Source organism: Colossoma macropomum, unplaced genomic scaffold, assembly GCF_904425465.1.
Source record: "Colossoma macropomum unplaced genomic scaffold, Colossoma_macropomum, whole genome shotgun sequence".
NCBI lineage: Eukaryota > Metazoa > Chordata > Actinopteri > Characiformes > Serrasalmidae > Colossoma > Colossoma macropomum.
Window position 1 is genome coordinate 58,084,070 of NW_023494792.1, and position 18,057 is coordinate 58,102,126.

General features: G+C 39.3%; 1 protein-coding gene across 1 annotated transcript in view; it reads right to left on the reverse strand.

Annotated features, from left to right (window-relative positions):
• plxna4 (plexin A4) overlaps positions 1-18,057 on the reverse strand; it is a 439,320-nt gene that overhangs the window by 76,140 nt on the left and 345,123 nt on the right. Inside the window, exons 12-16 of the mRNA XM_036577672.1 lie at positions 14,594-14,784; positions 9,945-10,096; positions 4,500-4,617; positions 3,761-3,897; positions 1,027-1,194 (exon numbers count right to left, since the gene is read on the reverse strand). Of these exons, the coding sequence (XP_036433565.1) occupies positions 1,027-1,194; positions 3,761-3,897; positions 4,500-4,617; positions 9,945-10,096; positions 14,594-14,784 (766 nt within the window). The remainder of the gene's footprint in view (positions 1-1,026; positions 1,195-3,760; positions 3,898-4,499; positions 4,618-9,944; positions 10,097-14,593; positions 14,785-18,057) is intronic.

The window sequence follows — 18,057 nt, forward strand, 5'->3', positions numbered from 1 at the left end:
GTGGAACGACATGTTTGCCTTAAATTTGAACATGAGACCAACTTCGAATTCCATGGTAACCGGTTTCATATTACTCTGAGGTATCCCACTGTATTGCCTGACCACAAGATCACAGCGGATATAGATTGATGGTCTGTGGCCGGCCATGGCTTTTTCTTTGTCAGTCGATCAAAGGATTAAATATGCAACCTATCAGATCCAATCAAGGCAATGGGAGTTATTTATAATAATAACTTATGTAGTCTGTATTTAAATATTACAAACTATTCACTATTTTTAGATGTTTTATCCCACATTTCTTGAATTTTGTGAACAGAGAAGTGATATATGATAAATAATGTACTGTAAGTATCTATTTACATTAATTTTGTCAAGCTATCTGCCTGTCTCTACCTTTAAAAAATGCTGAATTCTGAATATTAATGTTATTGCAGTTTTGTTTTTATTACAGCTTTCACACTTCTACAGCTCTTTTCATCATTCTGGATACATTTAATACTTATTAATTTTTATTTACAGCCTCCTAGAGTCCAATTAGTTATTTAAAATTGTCTGCAGCCAAGTTGGTTCTGTATTATTGAAAAAAGGTGATTCAAATCTTCTTGGTGGCCACTTTCAGGCATAGTTTTAAAGGTAGGGCGATATGGAAAATATCGTATCACAATACTTAGAAGCATTTTCACGATACACAACATGCATCACGATATATTAACAAACAGACAAAATATGCAAGAAGATTCACATTCAATACCTGCCATCAAAAACTATGAATACAGTAATTATTTCACACACTGTGCTGCACTAAACACCATTAAACATGACAAACTATCCTCTCTTTGTAAAGAAACACGCAGTTGATCAGTGTTCTTTAATTACTCACAATATCCATGATATTCTCATAAAAGCATGTTGTGTATAATGATAAAAATTATCACGATAACGATAAAATATCGCCCACCTTTGAACAGCATGCATCTCACACTATGCCTGAATCTGACATTGCTGATGTCTTTGAGGCTGACATACCTGAAAATGCTCCACTCTGGTTCCAGCTTGGTTATAGTGGGGTCCTCCACGTACTCAAACCTGAGGTCCTTCTGGATGTGGGCTTTGTCCACGAACACAGACACAGTCACGTTGCCGTAGCCTTGCGTGGATGCGTGAGAACGGCACGTGATCCACTGACCTCCTCTCCTGCGTGATCAAACAAACACGTTATTTCATTCACACTGTCTAAGGAGAGCAGTATAAGAACTAAGACGGGTACTATTGTCATTTGTAATGACTTCATTTAGTCTGTCACTGGCATTTCAAGAGGCTTGCGAGCTTTTGTTGGGGCTTCTTACTGAAGAGAAAAATGAATTCATAATGTGCTGCGAATTGTGACCTCCAAGTCAATTTTACCACAAAAAAAAACAGGTTTTGAAGACTACAAACTATTAGCCTTGAATCACTGCCATGTTATGCATTGTTAAGCAAATCATGTGGAAAGAATCTCTGAAAGACAGAGACATCAGTGCAAACCACCAAATCCATCTCTCGTTTTTGGCACGTTTGCAGTCGTAGTAGAAATGAGGTGTGATTGCTATTGACGTTATTGATTAGAGATCAAGAACTTGCCTCGGTCTTAATGTCAGAATTGATCGAAGCGTCCTTGCTGTTTTATGACGCTACTGCCCACTGACCCCTCCTTTCGCCCCACACATGATTCTGTCGTATAGGCATCTTGGTCAAGGGTGTCCAGCTTCAGTCTTGGACAGTTTTGTGATTTTTCTGCTCAGACATACCTGATACAGCTCAGCAGCCAGTTACCAGGCTTAGTGAAGCACTGAATTTACTTGATTCATTGATTCATTGATTCATTTTACATAAATAAAATACATTTTATTAACACAATTATTGCAAAAAAACAGAGTAAACAGAAAGACACAATTGTGTAATCTATTTTTTCATGCTTCTTTCAGTGCTATGTGCTATGTTAGAGCAGGGAAATCACTCATTGTTGTGCTGGACACACTGCAAAAGTGATATCTTGGCAAATGAAAACATCTTACATTTTATCAATATGCATAATATTACCCACTATAAGGTTGCTGTATGAATATTATAAGAGTATTTAAATGATTTCTAAATGTTTTACTTACTTTAAGTAGTTGCATCTACAGATATTATCTTAATTGTACGGCTTTACATTTTACAGTAATTTTACTGTAATCCTATACACTTAAAAATGATGGTTCTTCAAGGGTTCTTTATTAAAGACAATGGCTCTACGTAGAACCATGAACATTCAAAGGACCATTTGCATGCTTAAATAGTTCTCTGCATGATGAAACTGTTCTTCGGATTGATGGAGAAGGTGTTGTATATGGTTCCATATAGAACCATTTCGAATAGGGTTCTATATAGCACCAAAAAGGGTTCTGCTATTGTTACGATAAACCATTTTCAAAAACGTTCTATAGAACTATATACAACACATTTTTGGTCAAACTGAAGAACCATATCACCAGCCAAAGAACCGTTTAAGCATGCAGATGGTTCTTTGAGTGTTCATGGTTCTATACAGAACCACGGTCTTTACTAAAGAACCCTTGAAGAATCATCTTTTTAAAGATTGTGTAGCATTAAAATTGTTAATCACATTAACTGCTGTCGATTTTTAACAGTTTACTGTATCATTTACAGTAAGTTCCTGTAAAAAGTAACTACCCAGAATGCCCTGCAATCTTCACTACGGGGAACTAAGAACACTTTTTCAAATAACATTAACTCAAAACATGCAAGATCTCATGAAGAGAGAATCTAATATATATGTTTAAATACATTAGAAATAATAGAAATGTGAGATACTAATCATTACATAGATTAATATGGCTTTGTGCTGTATATACTGGAGATTAGTGAGTTAATAGGTTGTTGTTGTTGTCCTGTGTTATAGCTCCATTATCTGTAGAGTGTAGCTCCCACAAGTGAGGTCAGCGATGCTGGCTTTACTGGGTCGCAATCGCTGATGTACAGTTGTATGCAAATTTGTGAACATCCTTAGTCAAATTACATGTTTTGTTGATTTTCTAAGTAAAAATAAGTTTATACCACCTGAATATGGCATTTTCTGCAAGTTTTAGTGCACAGTTTGTATCCATTTTGAATTTGTTTAACATTTATTTTTTAAGAAAAAATAAAACATAAAATATAGCTTTTACATAACATTTTTTATGTTTTATTTTTTTCCAATATGTTAAATATTGCAATAATAGCAAATAAATAAATGTTAATAGTTCATTAAAATGTGCAGAAGTGTGTTCTCTGTAGAGGATGTGTTCACTTATTTATACTATCAGAAAATCAACACAACACATCAGAGACCAGAGGCGCCCAAACTGTTGCATACAACAAGTGTAACTGTAACCATCGTTGCAACAAAATCTGTGCGTTCACAATAGTTTCTGTGATTTTAAAGCAATAGAATTACAGTAAAATTGCTGTAAAATGTCAATGCTGTATATTTACTGTAGTTTACTGGTAACTAGACTTCCAATAAAGTTACATAATTTTGTTTCAAGAAATAATGCCCATACAGATCCCAAGTTTTATAACTTAAACCAAGTCTAAAAATAACTGAAATAATTGTATTTTATTCTTACAACAATCCCAAAACGAGAACTACTAGTTATATCGACCAGTTTTGAGATAATTTCACTTGCCAAGAGTGCAGGACCAGAATTGGACATCTCTGATCGTAGCAGTTGGACGTTACCTGTGATAGGTACACTTCTGGTCCTTGAATATGATGGACACGTTGCTTCCGGCGTCCAGATTGCTGCCCGTGATGTTGACGATGGTGCCCCCAGACACGGGTCCCCGGCTGGGCTTCAGGTACATCAATTTGGGTACCTGCGGAGGGCGGAAGTCAACTCAAGCGATCTGACCCAGGCACTCGCTGCATGCTGACGGAAGGTGAGGCCCAAAGCCTAGTGGGCTTTTCCTCCTCATTCTCTCCATCACATAACAATCTCCTTCTTCCTTGTTTTTTATCTACTCCTTCACCTCAGATCTCATAATCCAATTACGATATCGTACAGGAGCAGTGGAGGCCATTAACGTATGCATAAAACTGATAACGGGGCACATTATATGAGGCTAATGGGGCCGATTACGCTGCAAATCAATAGACTTGTCCACGTTCCTCTGATTTAAGTGTTTTCTATTGGCTTGAGGAGAGAGGGAGACGTTTTATGGTCAGCCTCGCCGCGTGTGCTCCCACATTCGTAATTATGGGCCGATCTCTCTTTGCGATAATATTATGACGAGCGCATAAGGAGGACCGTGCGGCCAAAGTCTCAGCCCTTTATTAGGCTGGTGTATAGTAAATCCAAGCACACTTAACCCAGTATTGGCAAAGGCTTTTAATTACACGCTCATGATTAAGATTTGCCCAGCAGTCTCTTGGTCTCATTTGACTGTGTGTAAATCACCATATTAAAGGCTTAACTCACCACAAAGTAGTAGTACTTTGATGTCTTGGCCATGAACTCGGGCTGACATTCTCCTACACACACTTGGACGTTTCCAGCGTACTGGCTCTTCTCCGCTTTACCCATCTCACACACGATCCTGGAAAATGAACACAGGCACATACGATCGTCTGCAAAAGCTCAAACATCCCCACTTAAATGGGAGGTTTTATTGACTTTCTAAGTGAAAATAAGTAAATAACGCATCTTCTACACAGAACACACTCAAATATCTCATTGTTCTGCTAATTTTAGTGCACTATTCTTATTTATTTATAACATCTTGGGAAAAAAATAAAACATAAAATATAAAAAGATGCCACAGTGTTTGAGAAGCCACTTTCTACACATGTTGAATTCAGCAAACAAACAGTAACTGTTCATATAAATGTGCAGATGTGTGTAAATGTGTGTTCTCTATACAGGATGCATTTTTATTTCAAACTTATTTTTATTTGGAAGATCAACAAGATGTGTACCACATCTGGTGATGTCCTTAGCTGAGCACAGTCTACCATGGCGCTAATTTTAATACTGCAGAACTCATCTGAAGGAAAAGTCAAGTTTGGCCCATAATTTAAAACAAAACTAAAACTAAATAAAAATTAATCTGAAATACTTCCTTTCAAGCAAATAAAAGCCAATAACACACCCTTAAAACGAACTTAAAACTAACCGGAAATCGAAAATAAAAAATAAGTAAATAAAAAATATAAACTAATAGAAAATTTAAAAACTACACAAGGGTTCTTTAGTAAAGACAATGGCTCTATATACAACCGTGAACATTCAAAGAACACTTCACATGATTAAAGGGTTCTTTGCATGGTGAAATTGTTCTTCAGATTGATGGAGAATGTTCTGTGGATGGTTCTATATAGAACCTTTGCTTCTAAGGGGTCTTCATTTTATACTGCAGTAAACGGGTACATGTTTTTCATCGCTAGTTCAGAGAGAGACAGAGAAAGAGAGAGAGAGAGAGAGAGAGAGAGAGGACTATTAAAATCCTTTGGACTCGGATAGCTCTGGCATCTCCATGGAGTGAACTTATGATAGGGCAAATGCTTAGATGCTTAGCTGGGTGATATGGCAAAAACGTCAAATCACATTTCAAGAAGTTGTCAGGATACATGATAAGGCCTGACATCTATCTTTCATCTTTCGGAACAGATAAAGTAGAGCCGCATTTAAAAAGCAGTACCAAAACCTATGAATCCAGTCATTTGGAATGAACATACAGTCAGATACTGTGCTGCACCAAATCCAATTAAACAGGACTGATTACGCTCTCTCTGTAATAAGCAGGCAGATGGGAAGTGTTTTTAAGTACTGACAAGATTCAAAATATGCTCAGAAAAGCTTGATGTGACATATTGTGACATAATATATCACAATAATGATAAATATTGTCATATTGCCCAGCCCTACTTAGACAGTTGCACCACTCAGGAAGCCTGTTTTTGGCATTTTTTGTCATTGACACAAATGGTAAGAAGGTATACTCAGACCTGTTCATACAAAATATATATATATATATATATATATATATATATATATATATATATATATACTCAGACTACTCAGACCTGTTCATACAAAATATATATATATAGTATACATATATATATATATATATATATATATATATATATATATATATATATATATATATATATATACTCAGACCTGTTCATACAAAATTTTAATCAATACATATAATACATATATACACACACACATACATATATATATATATATATATATAGCACCAAAAAGGGTTCTTCTATTGTTATGATATTAAGCTTGTAACAACCCATGGAAGCTATATTGAACCCTTTTCAATAAGGTTCCATAAGGAACCATCTACAACACATTCTCCATCAATCTGAAGAACTCTTTTACGATGCAAAGAACGCTTAAAGCACACAAAGGGTTCTTTGAGTGTTCATTGTTCTATATAGACCCATTTTCACGCATCACAGTGCTAAGGTTGTCCCACACACTTAAAAATGATTGTTCTTAAAGGGTTCTTTAGTAAAGAAAATGACCCTGTATAGAACCTTCTTGAAAAGGGCTCTATACAGCACCAAACAGGATTCTTCTACTGCAACAAGCCTGACATCATAGCAATTGAAGAACCCTTTTTGATGCTCTATCAAACAGGTTCTATATAGAACCATCTACAGCTTATTCTCCATCAATCTGCAGAACCTTTCACAATGCAAAGAACTCTTTAATCATGCAAAGGGTTCTTTAAGTGTTCGTGGTTCTATATAGACCCATTTTCTTTACCAAAGAACCCTTGAAGAACCATCTTTTTTAAGTGTGTACCAAAATTACATTTAAATTCTGAAATGTGCATCAAATATGTAGCAAAACAACATCAGTAACTGGACTTCAAAGGGTTAAATACAATAATTTCCTCTCAAAAGTGCTTCTTTTCAGACTTTCTGCTACGTCTGCTACGTTTCCATCAGTATGTACGGAGGAAGGCTGTGGAGTTAAAAGGTTAATGCAGCCTCTAATCCATCTCCTCATTCTGTGACAAACCAAAAACTTATCAGACAATACTGTAAGAGGCTTATCATAGCCTCGGACAAAACACATGTGGCAGCTCTGCAGGAATGGAGAGAGATGGCGAACGAAAGGAACTTCTTTTCTCTTTTTTTTGAGGTCAGCGTAATAATAATGTAATAATAATTTCTGTTCCCTCAAACAGCCGGCATGGCTCCTCAAATCCTCGCCAAATAACACGTAATTATCTCCTCTGTCCTGACCTGGGATTAAAAGTTGCTTTAATACTCCTCTCTGCCTCCACTCCTGATCCCTATCGCCCACTCAGAGCCCACAGAGGGATTAAGGCAACGCCTGGCTGGTTTGGACCGGGCTCAGCCTGTACTGAAGAACAGGTAGACACGGACAGTCTGGGCTAAATAACCCAAGGCTGAATAAAGTATTGTAGAAGAGAACTTCTAGAACTTCTAACTTTTTGTGGCACTTTTGAGGAACATGGCTCCCATCACCTGCCAAACCAACGTGCTGTGAGGAGAATAAACCTACAGTCTTAAAAAGATGGTTCAAAGGTTCTTTAATAAAGGGAATAGTTCTACTTAGAACCACGAGCTCTATGTAGAACAATTTCATGCTTAAATGGTGAAAAGGTTCTTCAGACTGATGGAGAACGTGCTGTATGTGGTTATATATTGCACCCAAAATGGTTCTTCTATTGTTATGATGTCAAGTTTGTAACAACAGAAGAACCCTTTTGTGTGCTATATAGAACCATGAGTTCTATATAGAACAAACTCATGCTTAAATGGTTCTCTGCATGGTGAAAAGTTCCTTCTGATTGATGGAGAACAAGTTGCATACGGTTAAATATACAACCAAAATGGTTCTTCTCTTGTTACGATGTCAAGCTTGTAACAACAGGAGAACCCTTTTGGGTGCTACATAGAACCACAAGTTCTATATAGAACAAACTCATGCTTAAATGGTTCTTTGCATGGTGAAATGGTTCTTCAGATTAACGGAGAGCATGTTGTAGATGATTATATAAAGCACCCAAAATGGTTCTTCCATTGTTATAATGTCAAGTTTGTAACAACAGAAGAACCCTTTTGAGTGCTACATAGAACCACAAGTTCTATATAGAACAAACTCATGCTTAAATGCTTCTTTGCATGGTGAAATGGTCTGTCTGATTGATGGAGAACATGTTGTATACGATTAAATATACAACCAAAATGGTTCTTCTCTTGTTACGATGCCAACAGAAGAACCCTTTTGGGTGCTACATAGGACCACGAGTTCTATATATAAAAAACTCATGCTTAAATGGTTCTTTGCGTGGTGAAATGATTCTTCAGACTGATGGAGAATGGTTCCATATGGTTCTATAGAGCACCAACAAGGGTTCTTCTACTGTTACAAGCTTGACATCATAACAGTAGTAACAGTCCATATTTTAGAATAATAGTGATGACACCAAAACGATAAAGTAGCACATGGCAGATGTCATAAGCTGTTGTAAGATGTCATGACAGATTATGTCCAGGAATATAACAGTACTGTGTTACTATTGACCTCCTTCTGCCTGAACTGTGCTGAACCACATCACTATATCACCACTCTTGTTAACACACACTGTGCAATTTATCATAACCTGCTACTGTAATGACACTTTAGACTGTAAATACTGCTGTTTCTCCTAGTTATGTTTATACGCACTGTGTTGTAACTACCTCATAGCACTTAGTGCAATACCTGCTCTCATGTAAATACAACAGATCTGTCTTCAATGCTATGTATATTTTTCTGCCTAATTATTGTCTATTTCTATTTCTGTCTTTATTTCTGCCTAATATAAGTACGTTTATGCGCAATCAATGTCTTGCTACTGTAACACTGCAATTTCCCTTCAGGATCACTAAACCTCTATCCATCTATCCATCCATCCATACATACATACATCCATCCATTCATCCATCCATCTATCGCCTTTAATTGTCATGACAGATGTCATAACGTTTAATGTGACAATGGCACACTTTAAAAATGACCGGTAACGGTAACATGACACCGAACAAAACCTGTCATGACAGCATAAGACGTCTGCCATTACATGTTTATGGCACACATTATGGTTATATTGATGTTTTGGGTTCTAGTAGGGTTCTAGTAAACTGTTACCAATAACACTTATGGAATTCTGCAAAATGTCTTTACGACTATGAAAAACAAAAAATCTGGACTGTCTGGGGTTCCTAAGGAGCCATTACTTTAGGGATCTAAGGAACCAGGAGTGGTTCTCCTGTGGCATTGCTCCAAAGAGGTACTTTTATTTTTAAGACTGTACATTCATATTAATATACATAAGTATGAATAAATGTATGAGCAAACATGCAAAAGCTAGAGCGCATGGAGGGATAACTGCTGTCTGCCAAAACGCTAAAACATCAGGTAAGTGTAAGTTATGATGAAGAGCATTTTCACTTGAAATGTCACATCATATTGATTAGAATGAAACTATTTTGATAGTGGACACAGCTTGTTTGTCATATTTCACTTTGTTTGTGTTTTTTGTATTGTTAAAGCACCTGCACTCTTACAAATAACGGTTCTGTAATGGTTCGTGGAAACATATGGGTACTAGGTATAACATTTAACTGGTACAGGAGGTCCTTTATACCTTCAAAATGTTCGTCACATTTGGAAATTTACAAAATGGTTCCAACCACTGAAAATTTCTGTAGAGAAAAAAGTGTTTTTTTATGGCATCGCTCCGAAAAACCCTAAAAAGAGTTTTTTATGGCATCACTCATCACTTTTTGACTCCATTTGACATCTGTATTTTTAAGAGCGTGTGTTATATGCATTTTTTGTGGGGGTGTGTTTTGCTTTCTTATTTCCGTTTCGAAAACTCACTGTTCTGCGGGGATGTATCCCTCAGGGACGGGCGTACACTCCACCTCCGCCACCTTCACGTTGCCCTGAATCTCGTGGAACTCCAGGCCCAGGTTCTCCCCCCGGATCGTCACCAGCGTGCCTCCTTCCCGCGGCCCTCGCAGGGGGGTGATCTGCAGACAAGCCCCAAAACCCAGCATTACACGTCTACAAACAAGCATCATCAAAGCGCCCGATCCAAACACAAAACAGCACGCGGGCTGCCCACCCCCCCTGTGATCACCACGGTTGGTACAAGCCAACAGGAATTGGAAGATGACTCAGTGGCCGCTCTCCTCCTGCACCTGCTGCAGTACGGCTGCGTGTGTGTGTGAGAGTGTGTGTGTGACAGAACTTGTGAGATATTCGCTTTAGCGGGATAATTGGACCTCTCTCTGTCAGAGCTACAAAGCCTATGTGCTTCCAAAGAATAATGATGAGTTACAGGCCGAGCTGAGGCTTCACTATAGCGAAAACAACAAAAAAATACAGCAATGACCATTTATAAACACAGACTGGTGAGAGTGCAGACACCATCACACCAACATACAGAATAACAGGCAGCTGAGGACAGAAACTGAGAGAAGAATAATGCAGTAATTCTGATCAGCGTCCAGCACACAGCAATCAATATTCACATAATGAATTAGTGCACTGAAATTCAATTTGCTTATATGTCACACAGCTCAATTTTGTCTTCCTATTTAAATACTTTGGGCACTATTAGTGTTGATGTATTGCTCTGGCAATGAGGCACACATTTAAATCTTCTCTTCTGGATGTATTCAGTACTGTACACAACATTTCCAGTCAAAACAGCCACTAAAACTGAATGGAAAATGACACAGAATCCTCAACAATTAAATATAATATCAGTGCCCACTCCTCGCCTTTATCACAGCTTCCATTCTTTTCAGGAGACTCACTTTACATTCTTCCACACCTCTAAAGTCCAGTCTTAGAAGTTGGTTGCATTTTCTGCTTCAAATTAGACTCATCAGTCCATAAAACCTTACTTCATGTCCAGTTTTGGTGTTCTAGAGCAAATTTTCCTTTTCTCAGTGAGGCTTCTTGACAGCTACACATCCTTTCAGACCCACAGCACTGAGTTGTCTTCTCACAGTGGAAGGATGGACAGAAACACCTGTGGATGTTTTCAGATCAGAAGCAGCTTGATTTTCTCCTCTCTGTCAAAGATGAACTCTAGCTTTGGAAACTCTTGTTTTTTGAGTGGATTATCATATATCTAACATTATATCTAATAACATTAATAACTCAGACTTAATGGCCATTTTGACTGGAAGTTAAATACATGATGGGTGGTCTCTGACTTCTGCACAGTACTGTACCATCTCAGCAGTGACATTACTGTCTCCTAGGAACATTAAATCAGAAATTCTAGCTCAATTTATAGCTGATGTTTCCACAAAGGAAGTGTCTGCCACTATACGGACCAAAGCCTGAAGTCATCTCTCACTGGTTCCCTAGGCCTGCACATTAAGATCTGTAGTCATGTGATAATGTACCAGTTAGTGAGTCAGATTAGACAGCCACGCTCAACTCTGACTGGTGTAAATGACAGCTAAAGCTTGCCAAAGCATTGCATGTGTATGAGAGAGGGACGCCGAGATAAGAAGGGAAGTGAAATTACTATCAAGAATAACATCTGCAGTCTCTGATCACGCAGCCATGCTGTTGTAACACGTGCAGAATGCGGCTTGGTGTTGTCATGTAGAAATAAGAATGGAAGTCCCTGAAAAAGACAGATGTCCATGCCATGACCGACCCTGGATTTTGAACTTTACGCTGGTAACAGTCTGGATGCTCCTTTTCTGCCCTGGCCCAGAGAACACAATGTCCATTGTTACCATAAATAATTTGAAAGGTTGACTCATTAGAGCACAATACACATTTCCACTGTGAATCAGTCCATTTCAGATGAGCTCGAGCCCAGAGAAGTAGGCAGTGTTTCTGGATACTGCTGACTGTTGATATGGCTTCCTCTGTACATAATATAGTCTTAACATGAATGACAAACTTATTTATTGACAACAGTTTGTCGACGCATTCTCTAGCCCAGGTGGTGATTTCCATTACAGAAGCATGCTCGTTTTTAAAGAAGTGCCATCAGAGAGGTCAAAGGTCATGGGCATTCAGTTGTCAGTTTTGGTCATGGCCCTTGCACACAAATATTTCTCAAGATTTCCTGAATCTTTTGATGTAGAGGGTGAAATACCTAAAACCCTTACAACTGCTTGCTTAGGAACATTGTTTTTAAACTGTTGTATTGTTCGCTGACACACTTTTGCGAAGTAGCGAGCATCGATCCATCCTCGCTCAGGAGGGACTCTGCCTGTCCTGGACATTTCTCTTTATACCTACGCATGATTACGTCAACTGTTTAAGATGTTTTTTGAGCTTTTAATAATGTTCCTAGTCTTCCTAGACTTTTTTGGAACGTGTTGTCCGGATTCGATTTCAGGATGAGAGCATATTTACAAAAGAAAATGAAGCTGATAAGATGAAACATTACATATTTGTCTTTGTATGGCTTTTGTTTAAATACAGATCAAAGTGGATTTACAAGTCACTGCTTTCTGTTTTAATTTGCATTTTACTTTCATTTGAAAAGGGTTTATGTTATTAAACAAAATCTGTGATGACAACTCATGACAGCATGACATCTGCCAAGTCATGTTTACGCCATGGACATGTCAATGTTATGTAGTGTAGTTCAAGTGATGTGCTTCCAAATAAACATCTCCAAATCTGCTCACGTAGCCAAGGTGTAGCAACTACTATTGCAGTTGCTGTTAGGATAAAGCAAATAAAGTAGCCCTCTGAAAATGTAGCAGCAAAGAAAGTACACTAATATGTTAAAATAAGCATTAAAGGAACTGAATGTTAAAAGTTTGTTTAATTGCTGGAGAGGACACTGTGGGAAATAGGGACACTCTGTGCTGGGCATGAATAAATGAATAAAAATGTTATGATCCATAACTAGCACGCCTCCAAAGTCTTCAGCACACACTTCAGATCTCACTGAGTTTGTGGCTGCTCCAATTGAAAGAAAAATGCTGAAGATGAAATACTGAATGTGTGGCCCCACGCTTGATTATTCCAGACAAGATTTTGTTCTAGACAGGATTTTATAGTAGTCAGTTGAGAAATAATGGACCCACTCCGATACCCTAATGAAAACTCCACCGAGAGTAATCTCCAGCTTTACAATGCACACAATTAACGGCTATCGCAGCACATTACGACGCTTTCCCACCCGATAAGAGTCGAGCTCGCATCTGCCGAATGAGAGAAGGAGCGAGCAAAAAAGGGAGAGAGAGAGAGAGAGAGGGAGTTGTCTCTTTTCATTAGAGGATGATTAGATTTGTGACTTTGACAAGCTAATTGATGGCTGGTGGAGGAAAACACTTAATCATCATCCACTTCTGCTTCGACTAAAGATTCTCCGTCGGAGATGTCACTGTAATGAAGCGCATTAGAATGCATAGCGACCTCAGACGGTCCCAAAAAAAGAAAGGAAAAGGCAAAAAAGAGCGGGAAGATGGGACGCCGGCCGTAATCAATCTAATCAAATCAAACACCAGTCGGAATTGGACACATATTACTTGAATCAGCCCCTTTTTTCCCTTCACCTCCTAAGCTGATGGGAGTGAACTGCTAGGATTCTGTAAGTGTCCTGTGGAAAAAGCAACTAAGAGGAATGAATGTGCCCAGTTTGCATTATTCATAACATTTTATCACAGGAACAAAATATATTGGCCTTATTTTTAAAAATATCTCCACCCTGGCCAAGATCTGGACAAAGAATCCCAGCAGCTGCTCCTCACACTCTTCGCTCAGTGACAAGTTCCAACACTCTTTCGCCTCGGGAAAAAAACATGGCCAGACAAACTGTAGCAAACTCAAATAAAGAGCAAAAAAGTGTTGGTCGTCCCTGAAAGATGCCACGGCAAACTACCTGACTAAGTCTGTAACGATCACATCTTAGCTAGTGATGCGTTACCATGTAAATAACAGCAATTACCAGTTTAATTGTTAATCGTAATTGTTGTGCAATGTATGCATCTATTAAGCCAGTATGAAGTGGGTAAATTGGCTGATTCGCTAACTTGCTTCCTAGCTGTGAATAGCTCTCAACTGACAACAGGCACAGCTTAAGCTCAAATAAACAAACACGACACCCTCTAAAAGCGTTAGAAAGTCACTAGCCAGAGTCTTTGTTTTTCAATAAATGCGTTTTCTTCTCTCTTCTATTTAAATGTATTTGCCAAACTTTTGAAAACCCACCCAGTTCACACTCTATCTAATGTAACCATATGACTTTCACAGCGAAAGACATAAAACATCGTCAAGTACGGTACAAGAAACAACATAAGAACCACTTTCATCACCATTAATGACACACTTCAACCAAAAATGCTAACGTGGCTGAAAATAAGCCGTCCCAGCGGGGGCCATTTGCATGACATCAAGACTCTTGTTTTCATTTCTCACTAGCAAAGCTGGTGGTTTTGGCTCAACTTTAATGAGACGTTCACTCTAGCTGTCTTAATGATCTCACTACGACATCCGTGGCCATCCCAGTTCCTGTCACACGTGCAGACCCTCACCTTGGTGATCCTGGGGTGTGTGCACTTGCTGTTGATGCCGTTGTGCTCCAGCCACATGCTCTGCGGGTGGGGACAGTGCTGCTTCAGCGTGCATCTCTTCTCCGCTTTGCACCACACGCAGCCGAACAGGGGGTCCGCTTTCAGACACAGGCCGCAGCTCTCCCGCCTGGCGTCACACTTATACAGATGCACTGAAGGTACAGAGAAGAGCATCAGTATAAGTACTGTAGGGATTCAAGGGCACATATCAAAAACAATGTTGGCTCAATTTTTTGGAGTAAAACAGTTTAATGTAGTACGTAAACACTAAGTTTCAAAGCATATTAATCCCCCCCAGTTCATATGGTCTGTATGTGGGAACTACAGCCTGTTTTGAATTCACTGCTTTTGTGATGTCACAAAAAAAACAACACATTTGCATGTGAGTGGGTGGAGCAGTTTAGCCCCGCCCACTCACACCAAACATGTCATAGCTAATCAATTACATTTGGGAAATGGAGAAAACTGAGTAATTTACATTTTTGGGGTTCCTTTATAGTTCCCATATCTGGGAAAATGAAGTTTTCCTCACTTTTTTGCAATAAAAGAGTTTAATGTAGTATGTAAACACTGTTAAAGTTTCCAAACAGTTCAAATATGAAATTTAGCCCACTTTAAACTCACTGTTTTTGCCATATGACAGATGCATACATCTGCCTATACAGCCTACAGCGGTTTAGCCCTGCCCACTCACACTGACGTTATAAGGAGTGTTTCAGTCTGTACTGCTTTCTGAATGAGACACAAAACAGCATTTTGAAAAGATACTTGATACTATTTGGATGGTCCATCGCAAATGCTTTGAGGATGCTTAATTTGCCACTAAATGGCATCGAACTATCACCTTGACGTTTCCTTCATCGTAAAAACAAAATCTCTTAACTGTAACTTCAAACCCAACCCAGAAGATAATCCTAATCCAAACCCAAACATGGTTCTAATCCTAATGCTGATGCTAACACTACTGAGAATCAACAGAGTTTCACCAAATGAAATAAAATAAAATTCTCCCAATTTTCTCCTCAATTTAGAGGTATCCAGTTTCACCCACTAGCTAGGACTCTCCAAATCACACAATACCACCAGAGCTTGGACAGGAAAGCTAACACAGGCTTCCTCCGAGTCCTGTGAAGCGCCACCACATCTTTTCGAACTGCCGCTAACACAACGTCATTGGACATCTGAACACACTCACAGAAAAGCGCCAACCGCCAGTTGTGTTACGTCAGTTGGCTAGCATTGTGCTGAGCGATGGGGGAAAGACAGGGGGCCATCCAACCCACCTAGAGAGAGTGAGTTGTCCAGTACTCCCAGCCACAGATGGCTGTAGCATCAACAGGGATCAAACTCCAGAAAACAGGGCCAACGCTTAAACAGCAGCCCCAACAAATAGCATGTTAACAATAGGAGCACCTGCAGATTATCCATAGAGGCTTTTGTAATGGGACCTGAAAATGCCAACATGGCTGAATGACAGCTGGCTGCTAGCTATGGGACTGATGATTATTGGTAGTTATTACTAACGTTTATGATATTATTATGTTTTCAATCATGTTCAGTCTTTTACAAAGACACGTGAGCAACATAACTGCCCCACTACTGCCTTTGATTCCTTCCCTCAGTCCCTTTCTCCAGTTTTTCCAGATAACTCCCTGCTCTGAAGACCACCACTTCCCCGCCTTTGCTCATCCCCTGGTACAAAGTTTCGTTGCCATGGCAACGAGACAAGCATTTTTAATTGCCGCGAGATGCTCCTGTGATCTGTCCGTCAAATTAGGCCCCCAGAACCGCAGCGGCTCGGCGCGCTGTTAGCAGTGTGAGGCACGCAGCCGGGAGGAGAAATCTTCCACCCTCCACTCCTCCTCTGCCTAAATTAGCCTGCCCTTCATGGAGGCACACACACACACACACCACGGGCACATTAAAACCTTTTTCACCATGCACAGGTGCTTCTAATTGTCTTGTGATGTGTCGTTTGTCTTTTTCTGTATGCGACAGTGCTCCCATGAAGGAGCTCTGAAACGCTGCACTGATTCATTAAAGGCACAGCAAGACCAAAAATGCTCACGTGCCTAACAAGACTGGCTGTTTTGCTAATATTGCAGAGATCTTGCGGTGAAGTCAGGCAGCTTTGGGAAACTCAAAACAGCTACAATCAAGTCTAGAGAGTTATATAAAGTCTAGAGCTGCCATAAAGCTCGCACACTTGCCATCAAATACAGTCTCAATTTTGCCGTCTCGGGTTGTACAGATAGGTTGTAAAACATGTCAGAATTTGCTACGGTTGGCTTGTCACTAAAGAAGTGAGTGGAACAGAATTTGACTGGTTCTGGTCAGCATGGAAGGAGAATACTATCACATATGATCAGCAGCACAGGCTACTTTTCCGTCCAGTATTGCCTTTTTCCTAGCAGGTGGGCTATTAGCAAAAAAAGCTCTGTGCTATTAGCATGTATGGCTGCCTGTGGAACAGTCTTGCTTGTCTTTACTGCAGTGCTGTTGTCCCGCAGCTCGCGGTGGGGTCACTCTAGACATGGCGTCAAAAAACAGGCCTATTATTATGGAAAAACCGAAGCACTGTATTCAGTAACTGCGGTGTTTAAAGGAAAGAGGCAAAACAACATGCAATGGCTGGCGAGCATGTGGTTTGGAAAGCAAGGATGGTAGCAAAGTCCTTATAGGAAAGTCTGTTCACTCAGAGGCCATCTTGGCAACGCAGCCAAGCAGTTATTTACAGCCATATGAGACCAGTCTCTGTCTCTTTGAACGGGGAGAAACCTGAAAAGTCAAAACTGAAGGCCAAATTACCGTTTCAAAAACATTTTTGATATCACTGGCAAAATCTGACAAAAATAGCATAAATAGCTTGTAGCATTTAGCTCAGTGACGCATAAAACATGTTTTTTGGTCGTTCTGGCTACTACGCTTGAGCAGATCTCGTCAATGAGGTGGGTTTTTTCCTTCTAGGGGCTTAACCAGCAAGCTGATTGTCTCTTTTTATTGAAGGGCAGGACTTTCTCCACAAACAGATGCCATGTTGAGCCTGAGCTTTCCCATTTCTCCTGCTTTATAATGTCTCTGATGGTAGCTAGTGCAATAGCTAACTTAGCTAAAGTTGTTGGTCGAAATTTTCATAAGTTAAAAATCATATTCCTTTAAAAGTTACTAAAACTTCAGCTAGATTAGCTATTATGCTGCCTAACTAGCATATTTGCTATACAAACTGCAGACTAGCCAGCTGTTGTTTTGCCTCTTTCCTTTAAACAGTGATTTTACTGAGTCCTTCACGCTGAAGTACTTCCATAATAAAAGTCCTTATGCAAAGCTGTGTTGGACCTGCTAGGTTTTTAGCAGCGTTTACTTTCATACAACGCTATGCCAACAAAACTAAACTGAAATTCTATACTAAAGACTCGAAACTCAAC